The sequence below is a fragment of the Myxocyprinus asiaticus genome, chromosome 12, assembly GCF_019703515.2.
Source record: "Myxocyprinus asiaticus isolate MX2 ecotype Aquarium Trade chromosome 12, UBuf_Myxa_2, whole genome shotgun sequence".
In the NCBI taxonomy this organism is placed as follows: Eukaryota; Metazoa; Chordata; class Actinopteri; order Cypriniformes; family Catostomidae; genus Myxocyprinus; species Myxocyprinus asiaticus.
The window spans coordinates 20,147,477-20,172,646 of record NC_059355.1 but is presented as its reverse complement, the minus strand read 5'-3'; the positions used below and the strand labels follow the sequence as shown (position 1 = coordinate 20,172,646).

General features: G+C 42.8%; 1 protein-coding gene across 3 annotated transcripts in view; it reads left to right on the top strand.

Annotated features, from left to right (window-relative positions):
* LOC127449022 (rhomboid-related protein 3-like) overlaps positions 1-19,044 on the top strand; it is a 111,783-nt gene extending 92,739 nt beyond the window's left edge. For all 3 annotated transcript variants that reach the window (XM_051712102.1, XM_051712101.1, XM_051712103.1), the window contains 4 exons: positions 4,492-4,604; positions 14,285-14,385; positions 17,913-17,973; positions 18,370-19,044. In XM_051712102.1, the coding sequence (XP_051568062.1) occupies positions 4,492-4,604; positions 14,285-14,385; positions 17,913-17,973; positions 18,370-18,641 (547 nt within the window). In that variant the 3' untranslated portion in view covers positions 18,642-19,044. The remainder of the gene's footprint in view (positions 1-4,491; positions 4,605-14,284; positions 14,386-17,912; positions 17,974-18,369) is intronic.
* The last annotated feature ends 6,126 nt before the right edge of the window (positions 19,045-25,170 follow it).

Genomic DNA, 25,170 nt, shown 5'->3' with positions numbered 1-25,170 from the left:
AGTCCAGCAGTGTATTAGGTAAGCTAATGCGGAAGCTAATCATGTTGGAATAAGAGTGTAAATGTAGGTGGGTTTGTAATACATGTGTTAAAATGTTGCGCTTTCCAACCCATCGCGATGGCTGGTCTGGACCGTCCGACTCGGCTACTCGGCTCAGTTCTCCAGGCATCCGCCCAGGTTCAGCGGCATCCACTTCACCTCGGTGAAGGGCGAGAACGCTGCTACCTTGCGCGTGGAGATTGCTACCCTCCTACGGAAGGGTGCGATAGAGCCTGTCCCTCCGGCCGAGATGAAGAAGGAGTTTTACAGCCCCTACTTCATTGTACCGAATAAAGGCGGTGGGTTGCAGCCAATCTTGGACCTGCGAGTACTGAACCGGGCTTTACACAGACTCCCATTCAAGATGCTGACGCAAAAACGCATTCTAGCGAGCGTCCGGCATCATGATTGGTTCACGGTGGTAGACACGATCACTCAGGCTAGGGCCCCCATTACGAGGTGCCCGTATGCCTTGAAGTGGCGTCTGTTTCACTAAGTGGTGTTCTTCCCGACGTGAAGACCCCCAGGGATGTGCAGTCGGATCGGTGCCTTCCTCCCTGCAGGACAGGTTGGAAGGGTGGCTGTCCCCCTCCACCTTGAAGGTGTATGTAGCTGCTATAGCAGCACACCACGACACAGTGGACGGTAAGTCCTTAGGGAAGCACGACCTGATCATCAGGTTCCTGAGAGGCGCCAGGAGGTTGAATCCCTTCAGACCACGCCTCATTCCCTCATGGGACCTCTCTGTAGTTCTTCAGGGTCTACAGGGAGCCCCTTTTGAGCCCTTGCAGTCAGCTGAGCTTAAGGCACTCTCTTTGAGCGCTCACTTCCATCAAGAGGGTAGGAGACCTGCAAGCGTTCTCTGTCAGCGAAACGTGCCTGAAGTTTGGTCCGGGCTACTCTCACGTGATCCTGAGACCCTGACCTGGCTATGTGCCCAAGGTTCCCACAACCCCTTTTAGGGATCAGGTGGTGAACCTGCAAGTGCTGCCCCAGGAGGAGGCAGACCCAGCCCTGATGTTGCTGTGTCCGGTGCGCGCTTTACGCATCTATTTGGATCGCACGCAGAGCTTTAGAGTCTCTGAGCACCTCTTTGTCTGCTTTGGTGGACAGCGGAAAGGAAGTGCTGTCTCCAAGCACAGGATCGCCCACTGGCTCATTGACGCCATAACAATGGCATATCATGCCCAGGACGTGCTGCCCCCGGCAGGGCTACGAGCCCATTCTACCAGGAGTGTGGCGGCCTCGTGGGCCTTGACCAGTGGCACCTCTCTAACAGACATTTGCAGAGCAGCGGGCTGGGTAACACCCAACACCTTTGCGAGGTTTTACAATCTCCGGTTGGAACCGGTTTCGTCCCATGTAGTGGCAGGCACAGGCAGGTAAGTCTGGGACAGCTGGCCGGGTGTATCACTTGCGCATAGCGCCTTTCACCTCCCCTGAGCTGAAGACGTGTGCTGTTGACTCCCAGTAGTGTTCACAAACTGTGTTCCCTGGATGATTTCCTCCGAGCCCTGTGGCAGACGAGTTTGTGGAGAAACTCGCTGCCGGCTCAGTACATGTGCTAACTAAGCCCTGTTCTGGGGTAGGTGCTCCGCATGTGTTGTTTCCCCCATAGGTAACCCCATGCGACATATATCTTCCGCTAATTAGTTTCCCTGTTGGTAAACTGCATCTTCCTTGGGCTTAGGCCCCTCTGCCCCAGTCACCATGTTTATAGAAACTCCTCCCCCGTAGGCTAGGACCTACCATGGGACTTCTCCACATGACATACTTCCGACAAGGCTCGGCAAGACCATGTGACGTATTTCCACTCAAAATACCACCCCCCCCCCTCTGGGCAGGGTGTGGTCTCCACTGTGTCTTCCCCTTGGGAGGGACACCCCCTAGAAGTAGACCTGGTGGCCCCAGTCGGTTAACTCTTTTTTTTGGGGGGGAGAGGAAAAAAAAGAGTATAAGAGGCCACGACTGGGCTAGCCTGTCTCCATCTTTTGGGCAGTCGACTTGTTCCCGAAGGGCCGTTAGACACTCATAAAGGCGTTGGGGGAGGTTACGTGTCAGCCTGGTGCGCTGGCTACGAGGCACACAGTGGTCTGCCCGTCACACACCGCCAGTTCATGTAACACAGCCCAGCCAGTTGTGGCGTTTCGTATAGGGACCCCTAGTGTCACTACATCGACACAACATCGAGTGAGGGACAGATAGGGAATGTCCTGGTTACTTGCATAACCTCCGTTCCCTGATGGAGGGAACGAGATGTTGTGTCCCTCCTGCCACAACGCTGGACTACCCTCTGAAATGTCCGGGACCTTGTCTCGGCTCCTCAGCACAAAACCTGAATGAGTGGTTGCATACCAGATCCTTTAATACCCATATGTTTGGGGGAGTGGTATGCAAATACCACTCTGCAATTTTCAGTGGCCTTTTATCAAAGACCAGATGTGTTTCGGGCTCCCAAGGGTGACCCCTAGTGTCACTACATCGACACAACGTCTCGTTCCCTCCATCAGGGAACGGAGGTTACGCAAGTAACCAGGACGTTTCCTTATCGGAGCATACACTACTGTACATCACCATTCTGACAAGGATTTAAAAGTTTAACGTGTGATCACTGCTGATAAGTTGTTAGTTGGTTTAATTTAAACAATTCTTCCAGTAATTAAGGTGATTGGTGGTTAATTGAAAGCCCAGATCTTAACAAGAGCATTTATAAATAATGAAAACACTTCTGTATTTTGAATGTATTACAAAAACTGTTCTCTGTTAATTAAATCTAACAGTTATGTGAAGTCACTCACTGTGCCTATTTAGATTAGTAGATGTTCTTGGATACATCACTGGCATCTGGAAGTTAATGGGGGCATTTGGGTGGTTTAGTAATCATATGGTTTTCTCCCTTTTGATTTACAGCACAACTGTAAGGTGTTAACCCACTGAAGAAAAAAAATACACGTGCCTTATTGTTGTAAATATGTCAGCTCGGGCCATGTATCGATCTCTGTACATTTAAGTTGTCAAATGTTTCTGCGGGAGTTTATTGCTTCACAGTAAAACTTTGGTCACACTTTACAGTGTGCAGGTAACAGTGTAATTACATACACTGGCGGCCAAATGTTTGGAATAATGTACAGATTTTACTGTTTTGTATAGTCAGGACATTACTGATGTAAAAAAACAGCACCATCACTTTTTGAATAAATTAATTTTTGACCAAATCTAGACAGGCCCCATTTCCAGCAGCCATCACTCCAACACCTTATCCTTGAGTAATCATGCTAAATTGCTAATTTGGTACTAGAAAATCACTTGCCATTATATCAAACACAGTTAAAGCTATTTGGTTCGTTAAATGAAGCTTAACATTGTCTTTGTGTTTGTTTTTGAGTTGCCACAGTATGCAATAGACTGACATGTCTTAAGGTCAATATTAGGTAAAAAATGGCAAAAAAGAAACAGTTTTCTCTAAAAACTCGTCAGTAAATCATTGTTTTGAGGAATGAAATCTATACAATTGCCAAAAAACTGAAGATTTCATACAAAGGTGTACACTACAGTCTTCAAAGACAAAGGACAACTGGCTCTAACAAGGACAGAAAAAGATGTGGAAGGCCCAGATACATCTAAACAAGAGGATAAGTAAATCAGAGTCTCTAGTTTGAGAAATAGACACCTCACATGTCCAGCTTCATTGAATTCTACCTGCTCAACACCAGTTTCATGTACAACAGTAAAGAGAAGACTCAGGGGTGCAGGCTTTATGGGAAGAATTGCAAAGAAAAAGCCACTTTTGAAACAGAAAAACAAAAAGAAAAGGTTAGAGTGGGCAAAGAAACAGACATTGGACAACAGATAATTGGAAAAGAGTGTTATGGATCTTAACCCCATTGAGCTTTTTTGGGATCAGCTAGACTTTAAGGTGCATGAGAAGTGCCCGACAAGACAGCCACATCTATGGCAAGTGCTACAGGAAGCGTGGGGTGAAATGTCACCTGAGTATCTGGACAAACTGACAGCTAGAATGCCAAGGATCTGCAAAGCTGTCATTGCTGCACGTGGAGGATTTTTTGATGAGAACTCTTTGAAGTAGTTTAAGTAATTTATTTCAAATTGTAATAGTAAAGTTTCATGTTATTAATGTCCTGACTACATTGTGATCAGTTGAATGCCACTTTCCGTAAGAGCAAAATCTGTACATTATTCCAAACTTTTGGCCGCCAGTGTAAGTACAGAGTAATACCAATGACAAGTAGCTAATTATACTATGCAGATACTATTATAATATAATAGTGCACTATTACTCATACTTAGGGTTAGGAATTTGAACATGCTTTGACTTGGGCCAGTAAGCAAGTAACCACCTAGAACAACCTAGCAAGTCTATCAGAAATCTATTAATTCCCTTCCACAAACATGTATGTAATTGTGCTCTAATGAGTGTTTTATATGTTTCAGAATTGAACACCTGGGTCTAAACATGGCCATGCAGCTGTTGGTGGGCGTGCCATTAGAGATGGTGCATGGTGCTGTGAGAATAGGCCTGGTGTATGTGTGCGGTGTGCTGGCAGGTGAGTCAAACTCAGCATATATATTATGCAGCAACATCACATATTTAGGTGTTGTACAGTATGCAGATCTATACCAAAGTTGCTTTACACCCAGCACACTGGCCTGATGAAACATACCTGTAACGTTCTCTCTGTTACAACTGTAACAATGGGCTGGCGCTGGCAATGACAAAGATGATGACGAAAGTATAAAGAACCCAAGTGCACATTTATTCCAATGTGTAAATCCATAAACCCTAACTACAATCATAAATAAAACATGAACATGACTTTGACTTGACAATAACTTGGCTTGACATAAACTTGACATAAACTTGAACTAACCACCAAAGTTACAATAACAAACATCAATACCTGACACTAGACCATGGAAAACATGAGGGTTAAATACATGACATGGGAGAACACATGACAAAGATAACCAATAAACACAAAGAACTCTAAACAAGATAACAAGACAATCAACCAATGAAAACAAGACACATGAACATGAAGGGAAACATGAAATCACATGACTAGGGAACCACATGACAGGAAACAGGAACTAGATTTTCAAAATAAGACATGAAAAACATGAACCAACAAAATACACATGACATATCCCCCCACTTAGGGGCGGCTCCCGACGCCCCAACACATGAACAAACACATAAAACATGGCATAAACTCAAAGTTCTGTAGGGAGCTGGGGGGGGGGGCCTTGAAGCGTGGCTAGGCAAGACATGGTGTGGGGCGTGGCCTGGTAGAGTCAATGGAAAGTGGGGCCCTGAGAGGCTCGAGGGGTGGAGACGTGGAAGGTGGGGCCGTGAGAGACTTAAGGGGCAACATCAGGGAACTTGGTGCCCGGAGAGTAGCCAACAGCTCGAAGGACCATGCTGGAGCCGGAGGTTCGGAGAATGTCATGGTTACCTGCGTAACCTCCGTTCCCTGATTGAGGGAACGAGACGTTGTGTCGATGTAGTGACACTAGGGGTCACTCTTGGGAGCCTGAGACACCTCTGGTCTTTGATAAAAGGCCAATGAAAATTGGCAAGTGGTATTTGCATGCCACTCCCCCGGACATACGGGTATAAAAGGAGCTGGTATGCAACCACTCATTCAGGTTTTATGCTGAGGAGCCGAGACAAGGTCCCGGCCATTTCAGCGGATAGTTCAGCGTTGTGGCAGGAGGGACACAACGTCTCGTTCCCTCCATCATGGAATGGAGGTTATGCAAGTAACCATGACGTTCCCTATCTGTCACTCACTCGACGTTGTGTCGATGTAGTGACACTAGGGGTCCTTATACGAAATGCCACAACTGGCTGAACTGTGTTACGTGAACTGGCGGTGTGTGACGGGCAGACCAATGTGTGCCTCGTAGCCAGCACACCAGGTCGACACGTAACCTCCCCCAACATAGTTATGAGTGTTGAACGGCCCTTTGGGGACAAGTTGACTACCCAAAAGATAGAGACAGGCTAATCCAGTCGTGGCCTCTTTTCCCCTTCTTTTTTTTCCACTCCCTAAAAAAGAAGGGGTATTATACGACTGGGCCTCCAGGTCAAGTTGGGGGGTGTCCCTCCCTAGGGGAGGACACCGCGGAGACCACACCTCGCCCAAAGAGGGGGGGATATTTAAGTGGAAAAAATACGTTACATGGTCTTGCCGACCATGTGGAGAGTCTCAAGGTAGATCCTACCCAACGGGGGAGGTGTTACTACAAACATGGAGACTGGGGCAGAGGGGCTCTGCCCAAGGAAGACGCAGTTTGCCAACAGGGAAACAAATTAGCGGAAGATATACATCGCATGGGGTTTGCCTTACAGGGAACCGCCACATGCGGAGCACCTACCCCAGAACAGGGCTCTTAGTTAGCACGTGTACTGGGCCGGCAGCGAGTCTCTCCGAAAACTCGACTGCCACAGGGCTCGGAGGAAGTCAACCAGGGAACATAGTTTTTGAACACTACTGGGAATTAATGGTGCACGTCTTCAGCTCAAAAGAGGTGGAAGGCGCTATGTGCAAGCGATACACCTGGCCGGCTATCCCGGGCTGATCCGCTTGTATTGCGTGCCACTACCTGGGATGAAACTGGTTCCACCCGGAGGTTGTAGAACCTTGCAAAGGTGTTGGGTGTTGCCCAGCCTGCTGCTCTGCAAATGTCTGTTAGAGAGGCACCCCTGGCCAGGGCCCAGGAGGCCGCTACACCCCTGGTAGAATGGTCTCGTAGCCCTACCGGGGGCGGCATGTCCTGGGCGTGATATGCCATAGCTATGGCGTCAATGAGCCAGTGGGCGATCCTCTGCTTGGAGACAGCGCTTCCTTTCCGCTGTACACCAAAGCAGACAAAGAGCTGCTCAGAGATCCTAAAGCTCTGCGTGTGATCCTAATAGATGCATAAAGCGCGCACCGGACACAGCAACGATAGGTCTGGGTCTGCCTCCTCCTGGGGCAGCGCTCCCAGCTTGCAGGTTCACCACCTGATCCCTAAAAGGGGTCGTGGGAACCTTGGGCACATAGCCCGGTCGGGGTCTCAGGATCACGTGAGAGTAGCCCAGACCGAACTCCAGGCACGTTTTGCTGACAGAGAATGCTTGCAGGTCTCCTACCCTCTTGATGGAAGTGAGCGCAGTCAGGAGGGTAGTCTTCAAGGAGAGTGCCTTAAGCTCAGATGACTGCAAAGGCTCAAAGGGGGCTTTCTGTAGACCCTGAAGAACTACAGAGAGGTCCCATGAGGGAACGAGGCACAGTCTGGAGGGATTCAGCCTCCTGGCGCCTCTCAGGAACCTGATGATCAGGTCGTGCTTCCCTAAGGACTTACCGTCGACTGCGTCATGGTGTACTGCTATGGCGGCAACGTACGCCTTCAAGGTGGAAGGGGACAGCCGCCCTTCCAACCTCTCCTGCAGGAAGGAAAGCACTGATCTGACTGCACATCTCTGGGGGTCTTCCCTTTGGGAAGAACACCACTTAGCAAACAGATGCCACTTAAAGGCATACAGACACCTCATAGAGGGGGTCCTAGCCTGAGTGATCGTGCCTACCACCGTGGGTGGTAGACCGCTTAGGTCTAGGGGCCAGACATGGAGATTCCAGAGGTCTGGTCGTGGGTGCCAGATGGTGCCCTATCCCTGAGAAAGAAGGTCCTTCCTCAGGGGAATTCGCTGGGGGGGGGGGGCTGTTGCGAGGAGCATGAGGTCCGAGAACCACATCTGGGTGGGCCAGTAGGGTGCTACCAGGATGACCTGCTCCTCGTCCTCCCTGACCTTGCACAGGGTCTGTGCAAGTAGGCTCACTGGGGGAAACGCATATTTGCACAGGCCAGGGGGCCAGCTGTGTGCCAGCGCGTCTATGCCGAGGGGGGGCCTCGGTCAGGGCGTACCAGAGTGGGCAGTGGGAGGATTCTTGGGAGGCGAACAGGTCCACCTGTGCCTGTCCGAATCGACTCCAAATCAGCTGGACCACCTGAGGGTGGAGTCTCCACTCTCCCCTGGGGGTAACCTGCTGTGACAGCACGTCCGCTGTAGTGTTGAGGTTGCCCGGGATGTGAGTGGCTTGCAGCGACTTGAAGTGCTGCTGACTCCCAAGGAGGAGACGGCGGGTGAGTTGTGACATACAACAAGAGCACAGACCGCCTTGGCGGTTGACATATGCTACCGTTGCCATGTTGTCTGTCCGAACTTACACGTGCTTGCCCTGGATCAACAGCCGAAACCTCCACAGGGTGAGCAGAATTACCAACAACTTTAGGCAGTTGATGTACCAATGAAGTCACGGGCCCGTCCACAAGCCAGCGGCTGCGTTCCTGTTGCAAACAGCACCCCAGCCCATTTTGGAGGCATCCGTCGTGACCACGATGCACCTGGAGACCAGTTCTAGGGGAACACCTGCCCGTAGAAACGGGAGGTCGGTCCAAGTGCTGAAAAGATGGTGACAGACCGGCGTGAGGACCACGCGATGTGTCCCGTGGTGCCATGCCCATCTCGGAACTCGAGTCTGAAGCCAGTGCTGAGGCGGTCTCATATGCATCAACCTGAGTGGTGTGGCCACCGCTGAGGTTGCCATATGCCCCAGGAGCCTCTGAAAAAGTTTCATTGGGACTGCTGTTTTCCGTCTGAACGCCTTCAGACAGTTCAGCACTGACTGTGCACGCTCGTTCGTGAGGCGCGCCGTCATCGAGACTGGGTCCAACTCCAAACTGAGAAAAGAGATGCTCTGAACCGGGGAGAGCTTGCTCTTTTCCCAGTTGACCCGAAGTCCCAGCCGGCTGAGATGCATGAGCACCAGGTCCCTGTGCACACACAACACTTCCCGAGAGTGAGCTAGGATTAGCCAGTCGTCGAGATAGTTGAGGATGCGGACGCCCACTTCCCTTAGCGGGACAAGGGCTGCCTCTGCGGCCTTCGTGAAGACGCGAGGGGACAAGGACAGGCCGAAGGGGAGGATCTTGTACTGGTACACCCAGCCCTCGAAAGCAAACCGCAGGAAAGGTCTGTGTCGAGGTAAAACCGAGACGTGGAAGTATGTGTCATTCCGGTCTACCACCGCAAACCAATCTACATGCCGTACGCTCGCTAGAATGTGTTTTTGCGTCAGCATCTTGAACGGGAGTCTGTGCAAAGCCCGTTTCAGTACTCGCAGGTCCAAGATTGGCCGCAACCCACCGCCTTTCTTTGGTACGATGAAGTAGGGGCTGTAAAACCCTTTCTTCATCTCGGCCGGAGGGACAGGCGCTATCGCACCCATCCGCAGAAGGGTAGCGATCTCCGCATGCAGGGTAGCGGCGTTCTCGCCCTTCACCGAGGTGAAGCAGACGCTGCTGAACACAGGCAGGCGCCTGGTGAACTGAATCGCATAGCCGAGTCGGACAGTCCGGGTCAGCCATTGCGACGGGTTGGGAAGCGCAAGCCACGCGTCCAAGCTTCAGGTGAGGGGGACCAAGGGGACAATCCCGTCGGACATACCGGCGGGTGGGGCCTCTCGGCAGGGCGGAGCCTGAGTTGCCACATCGAGAGGGCTCGAGCCCCATGGCCGTGCTGAGTCCAGGGACATTGAAGCACTTACCTGGCTCCTGATACCCACTATAGGATTGGCCGGGGAGGGGGGAGGAGGAAAGTCATCCCCGCAGTCCGGCGTGGGCGTGTTTGTGCCACAGCTGGGCACGCAGGGGTGGGGGGGCCGCCCCTGGAGCGCCATACCTGCCATAAAGGAACGGTGGCTGGTGGTTGTGATAACGATGGCCGTGAGCACCGGATATGTGACCCAGGGAATGAGAAAACTGCTCCTTTTCTGAACGGCAAAGGATTGTCCTCCCGGCCCTCCACCGGGGGATGGAGTGGTCTTCTTACCATCTCTAGGCCTGCAGCAGGTCTCCACATGCCTGGGTCACCCGTCTCAGGGGCACTTCGAAGCCTTCCTCGGGTTCTTGGCGGCTGGCCATGAGATGGGTGGCCTCTGCTTCCTGCGGGTTGTTCCATGCCGGGGCCGGGCCATGGGGGTGGGCTGTGGCAGAGCCGGTGTTGTTGCGGCAGGAGGACGCCCTTGGCGATGAGCAGACAAGGTGCGAGGTCTTGAACCGCGCCGATGCAGGATGTGCTGAATAGCCTCAATCTGCTGTTTCATCGCCAAGAACTGCTGGGCGAAGTCCTCAACGGTGTCGCCGAACAGGCTGACCTGGGAGACGGGGGCATCAAGGAACCGTACCTTGTCAGCTTCCCACATCTCAAGCAAGTTGAGCCATAGGTGGCGCTCCTGGACCACCAGGGTGGACATCGCCTGCCCGAGAGTCCGCACATTGACCTTTGTCACCCGGAGAGTGAGGTTGGTCTTAGCACCTTGGCTTGGTGCACTTGCAGGAGAGCCATGGTGTGCAGGGTGGAGGCGGCGCTCCAGGCCCAGGAACCAATCATCAGGCTGCAAGGGTTCAGGGGGGTGGAGGGTTCCACTCCAGCCCGACACACGCATGCAAATTCCACTCGCCAATTCCCATTGGCCTTTTTTCAAAGATCAGAGGTGTTCGGGGCTCCCAAGGGCGACCCCTAGTGTCACTACATCGACACAACGTCGAGTGAGTGACAGATAGGGAACTGTAATTTAAGGATAACGATCATATGAAGCAATTTATTATCACATAGTTGTTTGGCTCCTTTTTAAATTATAATGATAACAGAAATCACCCAAATGGCCCTGATCAAAAGTTTACATACCCTTGAATGTTTGGCCTTGTTACAGACCCACAAGGTGGCACACACAGGTTTAAATGGCAATTAAAGGTTAATTTCCCACACCTGTGGCTTTTTAAATTGCAATTAGTGTATGTGTATATATAGTCAATGAGTTTGTTAGCTCTCACGTGGATGCACTGAGCAGGCTAGATACTGAGCCACGGGGAGCAGAAAATAACTGTCAAAAGACCTGCGTAACAAGGTAATGGAACTTTATAAAGATGGAAAAGGATATAAAAAGATATCCAAAGCCTTGAAAATGCCAGTCAGTACTGTTCAATCACTTATTAAGAAGTGGAAAATTTGGGGATCTCTTGATACCAAGCCAAGGTCAGGTAGACCAAGAAAGATTTCAGCCACAACTGCCAGAAGAATTGTTCGGGATACAAAGAAAAACCCACAGGTAACCTCAGGAGAAATATAGGCTGCTCTGGAAAAAGACGGTGTGGTTGTTTCAAGGAGCACAATACGACAATATTTGAACAAAAATGAGCTGCATGGTCGAGTTGCCAGAAAGAAGCCTTTGCTGCGCCAATGCCACAAAAAATCCCGGTTACAATATGCCCAACAACACCTTGACACGCCTCACAGCTTTTGGCACACTGTAATTTGGAGTGACGAGACCAAAATAGAGCTTTATAGTCACAACCATAAGCGCTATGTTTGGAGAGGGGTCAACAAGGCCTATAGTGAAAAGAATACCATCCCCACTGTGAAGCATGGTAGTGGCTCACTGATGTTTTGGGGGTGTGTGAGCTCTAAAGGCATGGGGAATCTTGTGAAAATTGATGGCAAGATGAATGCAGCATGTTATCAGAAAATACTGGCAGACAATTTGCATTCTTCTGCACAAAAGCTGCGCATGGGACGCTCTTGGACTTTCCAGCACGACAACGACCCTAAGCAAAAGGCCAAGTTGACCCTCCAGTGGTTACAGCAAAAAAGGTGAAGGTTCTGGAGTGGCCATCACAGTCTCCTGACCTTAATATCATCGAGCCACTCTGGGGAGATCTCAAAGGTTCACGCAAGACGACCAAAGACTTTGCATGACCTGGAGGCATTTTGCCAAGACGAATGGGCAGCTATACCACCTGCAAGAATTTGGGGCCTCATAGACAACTATTACAAAAGACTGCACGCTGTTATTGATGCTAAAGGGGGCAATACACAGTATTAAGAACTAAGGGTACGTAGACTTTTGAACAGGGGTTGTTTCATTTTTTTCTTTGTTGCCATGTTTTGTTTTATGATTGTGCCATTCTGTTATAACCTACAGTTGAATATGAATCCCATAAGAAATAAAAGAAATGTGTTTTGCCTGCTCACTCATGTTTTCTTTAAAAATGGTACATATATTAACAATTCTCCAAGGGTATGCAAACTTTACACGTACATATACACTACCAGTCAAAAGTTTTGAAACACTTCTTTATTATAATTTTTTTTTCACATTTTAGAATAATAGTAAAGTCATCAAAACTATAGAACATAACATAAATGGAACTATGGGAATTATGTTGTGACTAAACAAAATCCAAAATAAATCAAAACTGTGTTATATTTTAGCATCTTCAAAGTAGTCACCCTTTGCCTAGAATTTGCAGACATGTACTCGACATTTTCTCAACCAACTTCTTGAGGTATCACCCTGGGATGCTTTTTAAACAGTATTGAAGGAGTTCCCATCTATGTTGGGCACTTATTGGCTGCTTTTCTTTATTATTTGTCATCAATTTAAAAAAAAAAAAAAAAATTTAATTACATTTTAGTTTTATAATTAAATAAATTAATATGGTAGCACAATTATATTTTTGTCTACAAAACTAATTTAAAACATTTAAACATATGCCTTCAGATCAAAAGATTTTTAAGATCATGAGAAACATTTCAGTCAAGTGTTTCAAAATTTTAGTTGTTATATATATATATATATATATATATATATATATATATATATATATATATATATGTATGTATGTATGTGTATATACTGTATAGATATATACAGTATATATGGTTGCACTTTATTTTACAGTACGTGTACTTTCAGTATACTTAAAGTGTACTTTCCCAAGAAAGTAAGGTTAGGGGTTAGGTTTAGGGTTAGTACTTAGTAATTAGTACCTAGTAGAACAGTACTGTAAAATAAAGTGAATATATATGATAAAGTATATATACATGCATGGCCAGTAAATGTTCTCAATTCACTAGCCAATGGCAGGTGTGGCAAAAGGTTATTTGGACCCTATATGACTTTCATTCATGTGCGGAACACAAAAGTTTGAGACATTTTAAAGAATTTTCACCCTGCTCTTTTTCATGCCATATACATACACTGACCAAATCTTGTTTGTGCATACACATATTCAAACACGTGAAGATGCATTGTGGCAGGTTTGAGGTCAGTGATGCCAAACGCAATTGGTTCTAAAATTTCTCATAACCAATCATGATGTGCCAATTTACTGTAGAATTTGTGGAAGCGCAAATAAGATTTAAGAGCTATGATGGATGGGAATATTGTCCATTATTAGCTCAAATTTCAGTATTTCTTATCTTATGACTTCAGAAAACTTAACAGAAATAACATATTGCACAAGTTGTTTGGACAGCTTTTATGATGCTTTTTTTGTCCTTTTTGTTGCTTAACAGCCCATGGTCACTGTATACATTCAGTATATGTTTTGTATGGAATATGTATGCCTGACCACAATGGGTGTGTGTGTGTGCACGCACGTGCGTGTGTGAGTGTGTGTTTGTGAGTGTGCAAGTAAATATTTGGCACTGCCAGTCTCTTCCTAGAGAAAGAGAGTGTTTGTTTTCATCTCCAGATAGAGATATGTTTGTTTTTTATGCATGTACAGAGGATCCTTTCAATGTTATCCTAAGAATATGGTCAAAACCTCAAATATAAACGCCTGATGTGTCTAAGACAGATCTATATTATGTTTTAACATTTAACTATATTCATACAAATATTTTACAGCTAGTAAAATTAAAAAAAAAAAAATTTTCCATCTGACATGAGAATTTAAAATTAATAAATCATGTACCTGGGTGTTATGTTCATGTGGTTTTGTTTAAGTCAGAAATGTTAATATGACTGAATCAACCTTAATACATTATGTTGACTATAATCAGTTATTCATTTAAGTTTCTTCCATTGCTCTTTAATGTGCTTTTAAGATTCATTTTGGGAACAAAAGGCTCAAGCAGAGGAACACACAAACAGCAACCCACACACACACACACACACACACACACGCGCGCGCACTGAGTAATATACTCAATAATGCGACAGAATTTTTCATACAAAATGCAGGTCCTTTGTTAGCATTCATAGACAAAAGTTTCTTGAAATGGTTTCATTTTCTGTTTTCAAAGAAAGGGAATGTTGAGGTCTCCAAAGAAGGGGAAGATGAGTTCCTAAACATGTTTCTGTGTTCTAGCTGGCATTGTGATTGTTGTCTGCAGGTTCATTGGCTGTGTCAGTGACAGACATGACTGCACCTGTGGTCGGTTCGTCAGGGGGAGTCTACGCTCTAGTGTCCGCCCACCTCGCCAATGTTGTCATGGTAATAAAAAAAACATTGTATTTGTATTATCTAGGTTTTGTGAATTGTGGGAAATGCAGGTTTTTGAGTGTTCAATTCTTGCTCTAGAAAATGGGAATTGTTCATCATCCATTATAGATACTGCTTAGAAAAAAAGCAACTGCCAACATGATTACACAGGAAATCAACAAGTTGCTTCCATTTGTTCATAAACCCTAAAATCGACCACATTCTGATGAATTACTGAGAAACGCCATCCCCCATCAGAACTTTTTTTGCATTAATTCAAATGTGATCCTATGGATCCTGTGGAAAACAAGTAATCACCTTCACATAAACAATGATGAACGCATTTTGGCTCTAAATTTAATTTTAATGCCACTGATGGTTTGGGTTAGGGCAGTGGTTCTCAACCAGGAAGGGGCTTAAAGGAATAGTTCACCCAAAAATGAAAATTCTCTCATCATTTACTCACCCTCATGTCATCCCAGATGTGGATGACTTTCATTCTGCTGCAGAACACAAATTATGGTATTTAGAAGAATATTTTAGTTTTGTAGGCATAACAGATTTATACGATGGGCAAAGAGGAGGCGGGAACCGGCTGAGCAGTCAAGGTAAACGTTTAATAAAAAAATGAACAAAACACAACATAAAACTGCTTTCCAGCATAACACAAAACACACAGTTTTTTATGTGTGCGGTATGCATGAAGAATGTGAATCACCAAAAACACAAGAAGAAGAATGTGAAAGGGATCTGTTTCTCACCTACACTTGTCATATCGCTTATGAAGACATTGATTTAACCACTGAAGTCTTATGGATTACTTTTATGCTGACTTATATGCTGTGTGTTTTGAGCTTCAAAATGTTGGCACCCATTCACCTTCATTGTATGGACCAAAAGAGCTGAGAAATTCTTTTAAAAATCTTCATTTGAGTTCAGAAGATGAAAGAAAGTCATACACATCTGGGATGGCATAAGGGTGAGTAAATGATGAGATAATTTTCATTTTTGGTGAACTATCCCTTTAAGCAAACTTCCAGTTATTTAAAATAACTTATTTTTTTATAATCAAACGTTATCCACCTTATTTTGCAATGCGGAAGTAAGCAAGCAGCTGCATTTCCGGCAAGTGTGGCAAAGTTCCACTTTCATTAACCGCATTGTAAATAAATAGAAGGATAATAATACCAGAATTTAGTGATATGGGCTTAAAAACTATCAACCACAGGATGTACAGCAGAATAATATGTAAATTTCTGATAATGTTTTTACATCAGCATTTATAGTTAAAGAGTAAGTAGTTCATTTACTTGTTGCTGTGTGTTGTATTGAAGAGACGAAAATAAAATCTGCTTCTTACTTTACCAAGAGCGTCACGATGCAGTATTTTCATGTCTTCATGTAAACCTCCATTAATATTTGTCTGTGAAACATACGATGTTGTCTGTATTTATATCCAAAGGTGATGTTTCTTTTTCATCAGCCATGCTGAACGCCTGATCTGCATGTCTATTTACTATACACCATAAAGAAAGTGAGAATGTTCCCTGACAAGAAAGGAGAGAAAAAATGTGTTTATTATTTTGCCAAAATTAAACAAAATGATGATTAGATGCAATGAAAGTTGAAGATGCATTACAGGTGCAGCTGAATTTATGCTCTCTTTTTCCATGTCTCACCTGGTTGTGTAAAGCTTGTGGCAGACAGAGCTGAGGACTGTCCGTTTCAGTGCCTTATCTCTTATTCATTCTGCATTTGCAACAATGTAGTATTTTTGTATAGCTAGAATAGCTGAAAGTGGCTTATACCGGAAGAGGTCCACATTCAAGGTGGATAATGGCAGCGCCTTTAGCTACATTGAAAAATAAAGTGGATACAAGCGCTTAAAACCTCTAAAAATCGAGATACAAAAGTGACCTCATTTTTTTTTTTTTTTTTTTATTTAGCAACTCCCCTCAACAACTGTTGTTTTTATTGAAGAACATACAGTTCAGTTCTTAAAACTGCTGGAATCACAAACTTGATCACAATGATTAATTTTAATCTATTGACACTCCTAGTTTTAGTTATTAAAAATATTAAAATTGAGTAGCTTTGTCATCATAAAAAAAACATTTGTCATTGGGGGCCTTGGAGTCAAAAAGGTTGAGAACCAATGGGTTAGGTATAGGGTTAATAAAATATGCATTAATGTGAAAGGGATAGTTCACCCAAAAATGAAAATTCTATCATCATTTACTAACCCTCATGCCATCCCAGATGTGTATGACTCTCTTTCTTCAGCAAAACACAAAAGAAGATTTTTAGAAGAATATCTCTCAGCTCTTTAGGTCCATACAATGCAACTGAATGCTGATCAGACCTTCGTAGCTCCAGAAATCACATAAAGGAAACATAAAAGTAATCAATATGAGTCCAGTGGTTTAATCCATATCTTCAGAAGCGATATAATACAATATAATATGATATAAACAGATCAGAATTTAAGTCCTTTTTTACTCTAAATCTCCACTTTCACTTAAACTTTTACATCTGAAAGTGAAAGTTACAATTATGTAGAATACAGGTTTCAAACTTCATTCATTCTCAGTTCTTGCTTCTGATCTATTTTGAAAAGTGCCAGGATGCCATGACTTAGTCTTTTGTCAGGATGGCTTAAATAATAACTGTGAAGATCAGCATGATCTCTCGTTACAAAAATGACTCACTCAATCTTATTAACGCTCTCTTACATCTGTGTGTGTTTCATAGACCTCATTTTTCACCTTAATTCAGTCCAAGCACATGCCATCAATATTCTCAGATTATCCAGGGTGATATCATGAGTATTTGTTCATACAGTAGTTGTTTGTAAACTTTACACTTACATTTTTGTATGTTTAGAATGGAAGGTCTAGAAATAATGTGTGTATCAGGCCTTTCCCGATTTCTGTGTTTTAGTGTTGTCGCAATTGTTCCAAAACTTCCAATTTTTTTACCCAATGGATTCATAAACATTTCTCAGTCTCTGAAGTTGTTCAAACGTAAAAGTGTTAATGTTTCAGATGCTATCAATACCTTGATGTTGTATGTTTGTATGTCCATAGTTCAGATCAAGCACCTTCTCTACTTGCTCAGCATTTCAGAGAGAACGTTTTGTGTCAGCATTGTTACATGATCTGGACTCCGATTACACAGTCTGTCCACACAAAAACTGATCTCTCATCAGCTCAAATCAGATCTGACTCATTATTTATAATATTACTTGCAAAACAGCAAGACTGACCTTAGCTTTGCCACATGAGCTAATGCTGTTGTTGGGTGTTAGCCAGTAGGTCTTTCTTTGCCAGCTCTGATCGTCACATTATCTCTGAAAATGCCACAATAAATATCCATTTCAATCCGAGGCAACCTTGATAAAACAGAATATCAAAACCATTTCCATGAAACAGTACGAGAGCAGTCTAAGAAAGAATACTGATGTTATGCTTTCTCTTTTACTACCAATATTTGTTTTATTTTCTCCTAATTTTCCTCTCTTTCTCTTTGCCTCTTTACAGAACTGGTCAGGGATGAAATGCCAGTTCAAGCTCTTTCGCATGGCTATGGCTCTGGTGTGCAGTATGTAAACTGTGTTTTTATGTTAGTCATGGTGAAGATTTTTATGAGACAGTAATTTTGTGCTTGATAATACTCTCAATGGGCAGGTAGAACTTAGTGCTTCCAGAACTTATTATATCCAGAACTCCCTGATTTGTCCTTTAATTAAAAGGGCCACTAAGTATTTTTTTTTCTTTTGCCTGACCCAGGCCAATAGGTCCAAACCCCAAGACCACTATTGTATCAGCCAGTGAAACATAAACAAAAAGAAAATGACTTAGTGCTTCTTTATGTTTGCTGTATTGAAAATTTCCTCTCTTTAAGATATTTTTCACCATGTATGTCATTTATTTATTTTTATTTTTTGCTTCTACATGTAGATCCTCAATGTAAGTCTTTAACTCTCTGTGTCTACAGTGAGTGTGGAGTTTGGTCGTGCTGTCTGGCTCCGATTCTATCCTCCAGCCTTCCCGCCATTGCCTAATCCCAGCTTTGTGGCCCATCTGGGGGGAGTGGCAGTGGGCCTTACCCTTGGTGTTGTGGTTCTTCAGAACTATGAACAGCGTTTGCAGGAGCAGTCCTTGTTCTGGATCTTCTTCAGTGTCTACACACTCTTTATCCTCTGTGGAATCTTCTGGAACATTTTCGCCTACAATCTATTGGATATCAAGTTACCCCCACCTCCATGAAGCACATATTCTGTGTGGAAGCTGTATATTAAAAGGCAGACAACATATCTGAATGGTTGTGAAAGTCATAAATGAAAAACAAATTCCTTACTGCAGTCTCCTGCAGCATTTTTGTTAGTGCCTAAATCATGCCAACGTCTAGTGTCATCAAAGCAGCTAAAATTAGCAGACATTTCAGCAATGGTGAGTGTGAAATAAGAGATCTCTTCACTGAGCACAAGTGTAAAAGTATATGCTTTTTACATACTTTCAGGCTGCCATTGAGTGCTATCAGAGATAGCACAAGTATTAATTTCAAAATCAAACTGCTGCTGCTGGCTTGTCAAATGTCAGGTTGATTCTGTGTCAAATATTCCCCAGCTCTTAACTGGCACAGAATGGTTTTTCTTAAAAACAAGAAAAGAAAAAAAGATCAGTATTTTGTGAAGCTGACCTTTTAGTAAGTGTTCTCAATTTTTTCTTTTTATATATATATATATATATATATATATATATATATATATATATATATATATATATATAAATAAATGACTGGAAACAAATATATGAAGGAGAAAGATAAAGAAAAAGACAGAGAGAGAGCAACTGTTTTACAGACTAATATGGAGGATACTTGAATGAGTTACAGTAGTAGTAAAGGTACAAATGAACAGAGACCAAACTCTCTCTGCAAATGATCATTCACATATCTTGTGAATAATGTGTTCTTTTCTGAGCTAAGAAAAACTGCATTCCCTTACATTTTCATTGTTGTCAACAAGGGAGGGAATTTTCAGCACCAGCCCTGTATGTATCATAATAACTTTATTGCTGCAGCTCTGAAATTGCATGCTTAATTAGATTAATTTAATCATATTTGATTGTATAATTGAATCACACAGGTTAGTTCAAGGGTGGAACAGAAGTGTTATGGAAGTTACAAATCCATTGATAAACAGAACATTAACAAAGCGACAAGTCACATCAGTAATAAATGCTGCAGACAACTACATGTAATATGCCATTTAATATAGAAGCATATTAGGGTGGTCCATGAAACTATGGTAAAAAAAGAAAAATAAACGTTTAAGAGAAATCCAGAAGTCTACATTTATTCGGCCTTATCTAAATAAATATATTCAAAATCTGAAGCCGATTGGAGCATGTTAAGAGGTCGCTCAAGGACCCACATTGTTCTCATTATAATCATCAATGCCATAAACATGTAGTTCAGCACACAGATATCTCATCGCTGTAAATGGTTACTTAATTGGCTTAGAATTGTGTTTAAAAATATCAAGTGTAAATAAGCTATTCTTGGTCAAATTGTTGCTGACATAAATAGCTGGAACATTTTAGCTTTACTGTTTATGAGACTATGGACAGTAACTGTCAAAGTGTGTTGTTCTTGTCTTATCACATCCCAGCATTGCAGGAGCTTTAGACAGGGTTAATCTACCAGACAGAGGTGCCACATACTGTATGTTGTTGGTGCAGTTGCAAAGGCTCTTGGTCATGATGTTAATGCCATGACATTATCAAGGAGCTTGATCCGACGTTCCCACTGATTTGGAAATCGGTACATTAAAACCATTTCCTGTCAGCATCAGTGCATCACAGAGCATGACAGAGCTAAGAGTTAGACCAGTAGGCTTATTTTATGTTATCTTGACAGTACAGGTGCATCTCAATAAATTAGAATGTCATGGAAAAGTTCATTTATTTCAGTAATTCAACTCAAATTGTGAAACTAGTGTATTAAATAAATTCAGTGCACACAGACTGAAGTAGTTTAAGTCTTTGGTTCTTTTAATTGTGATGAGTTTGGCTCACATTTAACAAAAACCCACCAATTCACTATCTCAAAAAATTAGAATACATCATAAGACCAATAAAAAAAACATTTTTAGTGAATTGTTGGCCTTCTGGAAAGTATGTTCATTTACTGTATATGTACTTAATACTTGGTAGGGGCTCCTTTTGCTTTAATTACTGCCTCAATTCGGCGTGGCGTGGAGGTGATCAGTTTGTGGCACTGCTGAGGTGGTATGGAAGCCCAGGTTTCTTTGACAGTGGCCTTCAGCTCATCTGCATTTTTTGGACTCTTGTTTCTCATTTTCCTCTTGACAATACCCCATAGATTCTCTATGGGGTTCAGGTCTGGTGAGTTTGCTGGCCAGTAAAGCACACCAACACCATGGTCATTTAACCAACTTTTGGTGCTTTTGGCAGTGTGGGCAGGTGCCAAATCCTGCTGGAAAATGAAATCAGCATCTTTAAAAAGCTGGTCAGCAGAAGGAAGCATGAAGTGCTCCAAAATTTCTTGGTAAACGGGTGCAGTGACTTTGGTTTTCAAAAAACACAATGGACCAACACCAGCAGATGACATTGCACCCCAAATCATCACAGACTGTGGAAACTTAACACTGGACTTCAAGCAACTTGGGCTATGAGCTTTTCCACCCTTCCTCCAGACTCTAGGACCTTGGTTTCCAAATGAAATACAAAACTTGCTCTCATCTGAAAAGAGGACTTTGGACCACTGGGCAACAGTCCAGTTCTTCTTTTCCTTAGCCCAGGTAAGACGCCTCTGACGTTGTCTGTGGTTCAGGAGTGGCTTAACAAGAGGAATACGACAACTGTAGCCAAATTCCTTGACATGTCTGTGTGTGGTGGCTCTTGATGCCTTGACCCCAGCCTCAGTCCATTCCTTGTGAAGTTCACCCAAATTCTTGAATCGATTTTGCTTGACAGTCGAAAGGCTGCGGTTCTCTCGGTTGGTTGTACATCTTTTTCTTCCACACTTTTTCCTTCCACTCAACTTTCTGTTAACATGCTTGGATACAGCACTCTGTGAACAGCCAGCTTCTTTGGCAATGAATGTTTGTGGCTTACCCTCCTTGTGAAGGGTGTCAATGATTGTCTTCTGGACAACTGTCAGATCAGCAGTCTTCCCCATGATTGTGTAGCCTAGTGAACCAAACTGAGAGACCATTTTGAAGGCTCAGGAAACCTTTGCAGGTGTTTTGGGTTGATTAGCTGATTGGCATGTCACCATATTCTAATTTTTTGAGATAGTGAATTGGTGGGTTTTTGTTAAATGTGAGCCAAAATCATCACAATTAAAAGAACCAAAGACTTAAACTACTTCAGTCTGTGTGCATTGAATTTATTTAATACACGAGTTTCACAATTTGAGTTGAATTACTGAAATAAATGAACTTTTCCACGACATTCTAATTTATTGAGATGCACCTGTATATCTAACTAAAATATATTTTGTGTGTTTTTCTTCCAAATGGAGGCGGATTAAAAATTACTAGAGAGGTTTTCCTTCATAGGGCATAGAACAAAAAGTTGTGGAGGAAAAGTACTATAAACTTTTTTCTGGACCACCCAAAGCATATGTATTACAGTAGGTATGTGATGACATTTATTTCTGTATCGTTTAAAAATGGTGCTGTTGTATATTTTAACAGATTGGTCAGTGTCTGTGCCTCTCGTGACTGATTTGTTCCTCTCAGTTCTGTGAACAGCCAGTTAAACTGATCCTGGTACAGATCACTGTGGACTCCGTATTGTCTGCCTATTGTGTGATTGTTGCCAGTGATTCTCTTTAAGTAACAGATAAAGAGGGAAGACAAAATGAAAACCTGAACCACTGAAAACTCGAAGTATCCAGTACTTCAATCTCAGTTTAAACTAGCACTCTGTGTCCTAAACAAAAAACTGATTTAACATTGTGTTTAAGCTACTTTGGAAGTGCCAGTATACTGCTATTCTGTTTTACATTGTGCTGATCTTACTGTATCAAAAAATGTGTAATGCTGGGATGTAACTTACCTGGGATTGTGTATAACAAGGACTATGGCACTGGATATATGAGCTCATCAAACATATTTTAACATGCACCTATTTTGTAGATTTGATTTGTAAATATAAAGTGCATTAAACAATACAGTAATTGGAAACGGCATTTTTTCAGTTCTTCACTGTTACTGTGGTTCAGGTTAGCAGCTTTTTAATAGTATGTGATACCCCTGAAACTCTTGACTTATTACCGTTAATCATATCATTTTAAACCTATATGCTGTCATCTTTTATTTAGTGGAAGACAAAAGGAGAAATTTTGAGGAAATTTTCAAATAAGCTATTTCATTTAATTTTGTAGTATGCCTGGCCATCAGGCAGAGGAATTAAGGCAGAGCCTTAATCACTGTTCGGGTCATTTTTGTTTTTTAATGAAAATGGTTTTCTTTAATCTGAGCGGTACAAGGCTTGGTGACTTTTTCTAAACTTGCCACATGGACACACAAAAAAATGGACTAGATTCGATGAGTCTATTTGGTTTTATCGAACAGTCCCCGTTCATACTGTTCGAGTCAAATTTAACCCCCCATAGTAAATGAATATAACACAGATCAATTTTTTTCTATTGCTCATTGCAATGCATATTGCATTGCATATTGTTCTACATTTGATGTTTTGGGTCAAATTCTCTATTGATAAGTGTACATGGGGCAATTGCCATTATTATTATCATCTTGGCTAGGACAGAGCAAAGTATGTTAGAGGGCTTTTTTAAATGCCACATGAACATCACAGGCAAAGGTGTGTCCCATCAGCATAAAATTAACAGTTTATAGAAACTCACATGAGATGTGAGATAAATGTCAAAAACCTACATGAACAGTTCATATTTTCCAAAACTTATGTGTGAAGACAAGAAGCTTATTTGTTACAACTGTCCTCTTGCACTGTTGTAACACTAGCCTGGGGATCAATCCATACTGAATAATGTAGGTGATGCCTTTTATCTGGCTCTCTACCAATTAATTATTTCATTTATTTGTCTTACCTATCTAATATTTCTGACTGAATAAAAGATAACAAAACTAAGAAGAAACATTTGCTACCATATTTCTTATGCAGCAGGTACAGTTGTGTCAGTGTGTTACACAATGTTACAACTGTCTCCTGCTGACCACCTTGGATGTTTGCCTGATTTTCTCACTGACATTGATCACTAGCAGACTATGTTAGTATGCATACATTTGTATACTATTGAACTGATTCCCAAAGAATTCTCATCTCATGCCAAAAAATTACATATGTGTCACAGGTGCCACAGATTTCCCCTATAAAGGTATTTTTTCTTCTACATGATATTAGTAATAAAATGAAACATACATTTACAATATAAAGAACATATATATTTTCGCATCACATTAATGAGAAAGGATGTGCTAAATTGTCATAACAACGTGTCACAATGGAAAAATTAATATTGGTACCAAAATACGCTTCATTTATTTGGTTTATGCAAAATATGATTTTTCTTTCTTTTTGTTTTGGAAGATGATGACTCATGTCTTTGACAGGCTTTGTGAGATTCACTGATATAGGCCTACATTAAAGCATTTTATGAACTTGAATTAATCAACTAAACTTTAAGATGCCGTGTTATTTTAATTTAAAAAATAACATTTAATAACATTTAATTATATTTAATAATTATGAGTTTGCCGCAATTAAACCGTTTTTGTTAGGGTCAACTTAGCATCACAAACACAAATGTTAAAGACGTGGCTTTGAGAACTAATTTTTTTTAAATAAAACTTGGAACTTTGTTTGCTTGCAAAATTGGTACAATATTAAATTATAATTATATTTTCAAAAAAGAAAAAGTCTGATTTGCAGCAAAAATCTTCAAGTCAGCATGTAGTTCACTACCACACTTTTATCAAGATTGTCCTCTGGTGATGTAAAAGGAAAGTTCACCAAAAAATGAAAATTCTCTCATCATTTAGTCCGTCATGTCATCCCAGATGTGTATGACTCTTTCTTTTGCAAAACACAAAGATTTTTAGAAGAATATCTCAGCTCTGTTGGTCCTTACAATGCAAGTAAATGGTGACCAGACCTTTGAAGCTACAAAAGCACATAAAGGCAGCAAAAAAGTAATCCATAAGACTCCAGTGGTTAAATCCATATCTTCAGAAGCAATATGATAAGTGTATATGAGAAACAGAAAAATATTTAAGTCCTTTTTTATAATTTAAAAAATAATGTATAATTTGTATAATTTTCATAAATAGCCAGCAGAATATCACCCTACAGCTTTCACCTGCCTGGTTACCCACTGAAGCTAAGCAGGGTTGAGCCAGGCTAGTGCATGGATAGGAAACCTCCTGGGGAAATCGTCTTTGTTACTGTTGTAACCTCCGTTCCCTGATGGAGGGAACGAGATGTTGTTTCAATGTAGTAACACTAGGGGTCGCTCTTGGGAGCCCCAAACACCTCTGATCTATGAGAAAAGGCCAATGAGAATTGACGAGTGGAACTTGCATGCCACTCCCCCGGACATATGGATATAAAAGGAGCTGGCTTGCAACCACATATTCAGGTTTTGTGCTGAGGAGCCGAGACAGGGTCCCGGACATTCCAGCGGGTTACGACAGTAACCAAGACGTTCCCCTTCTGTCACTCACTCGACGTTGTGTCGATGTATGGGGGTCCCTATGTCAAAACGCCACAAAAGCTGAACTGT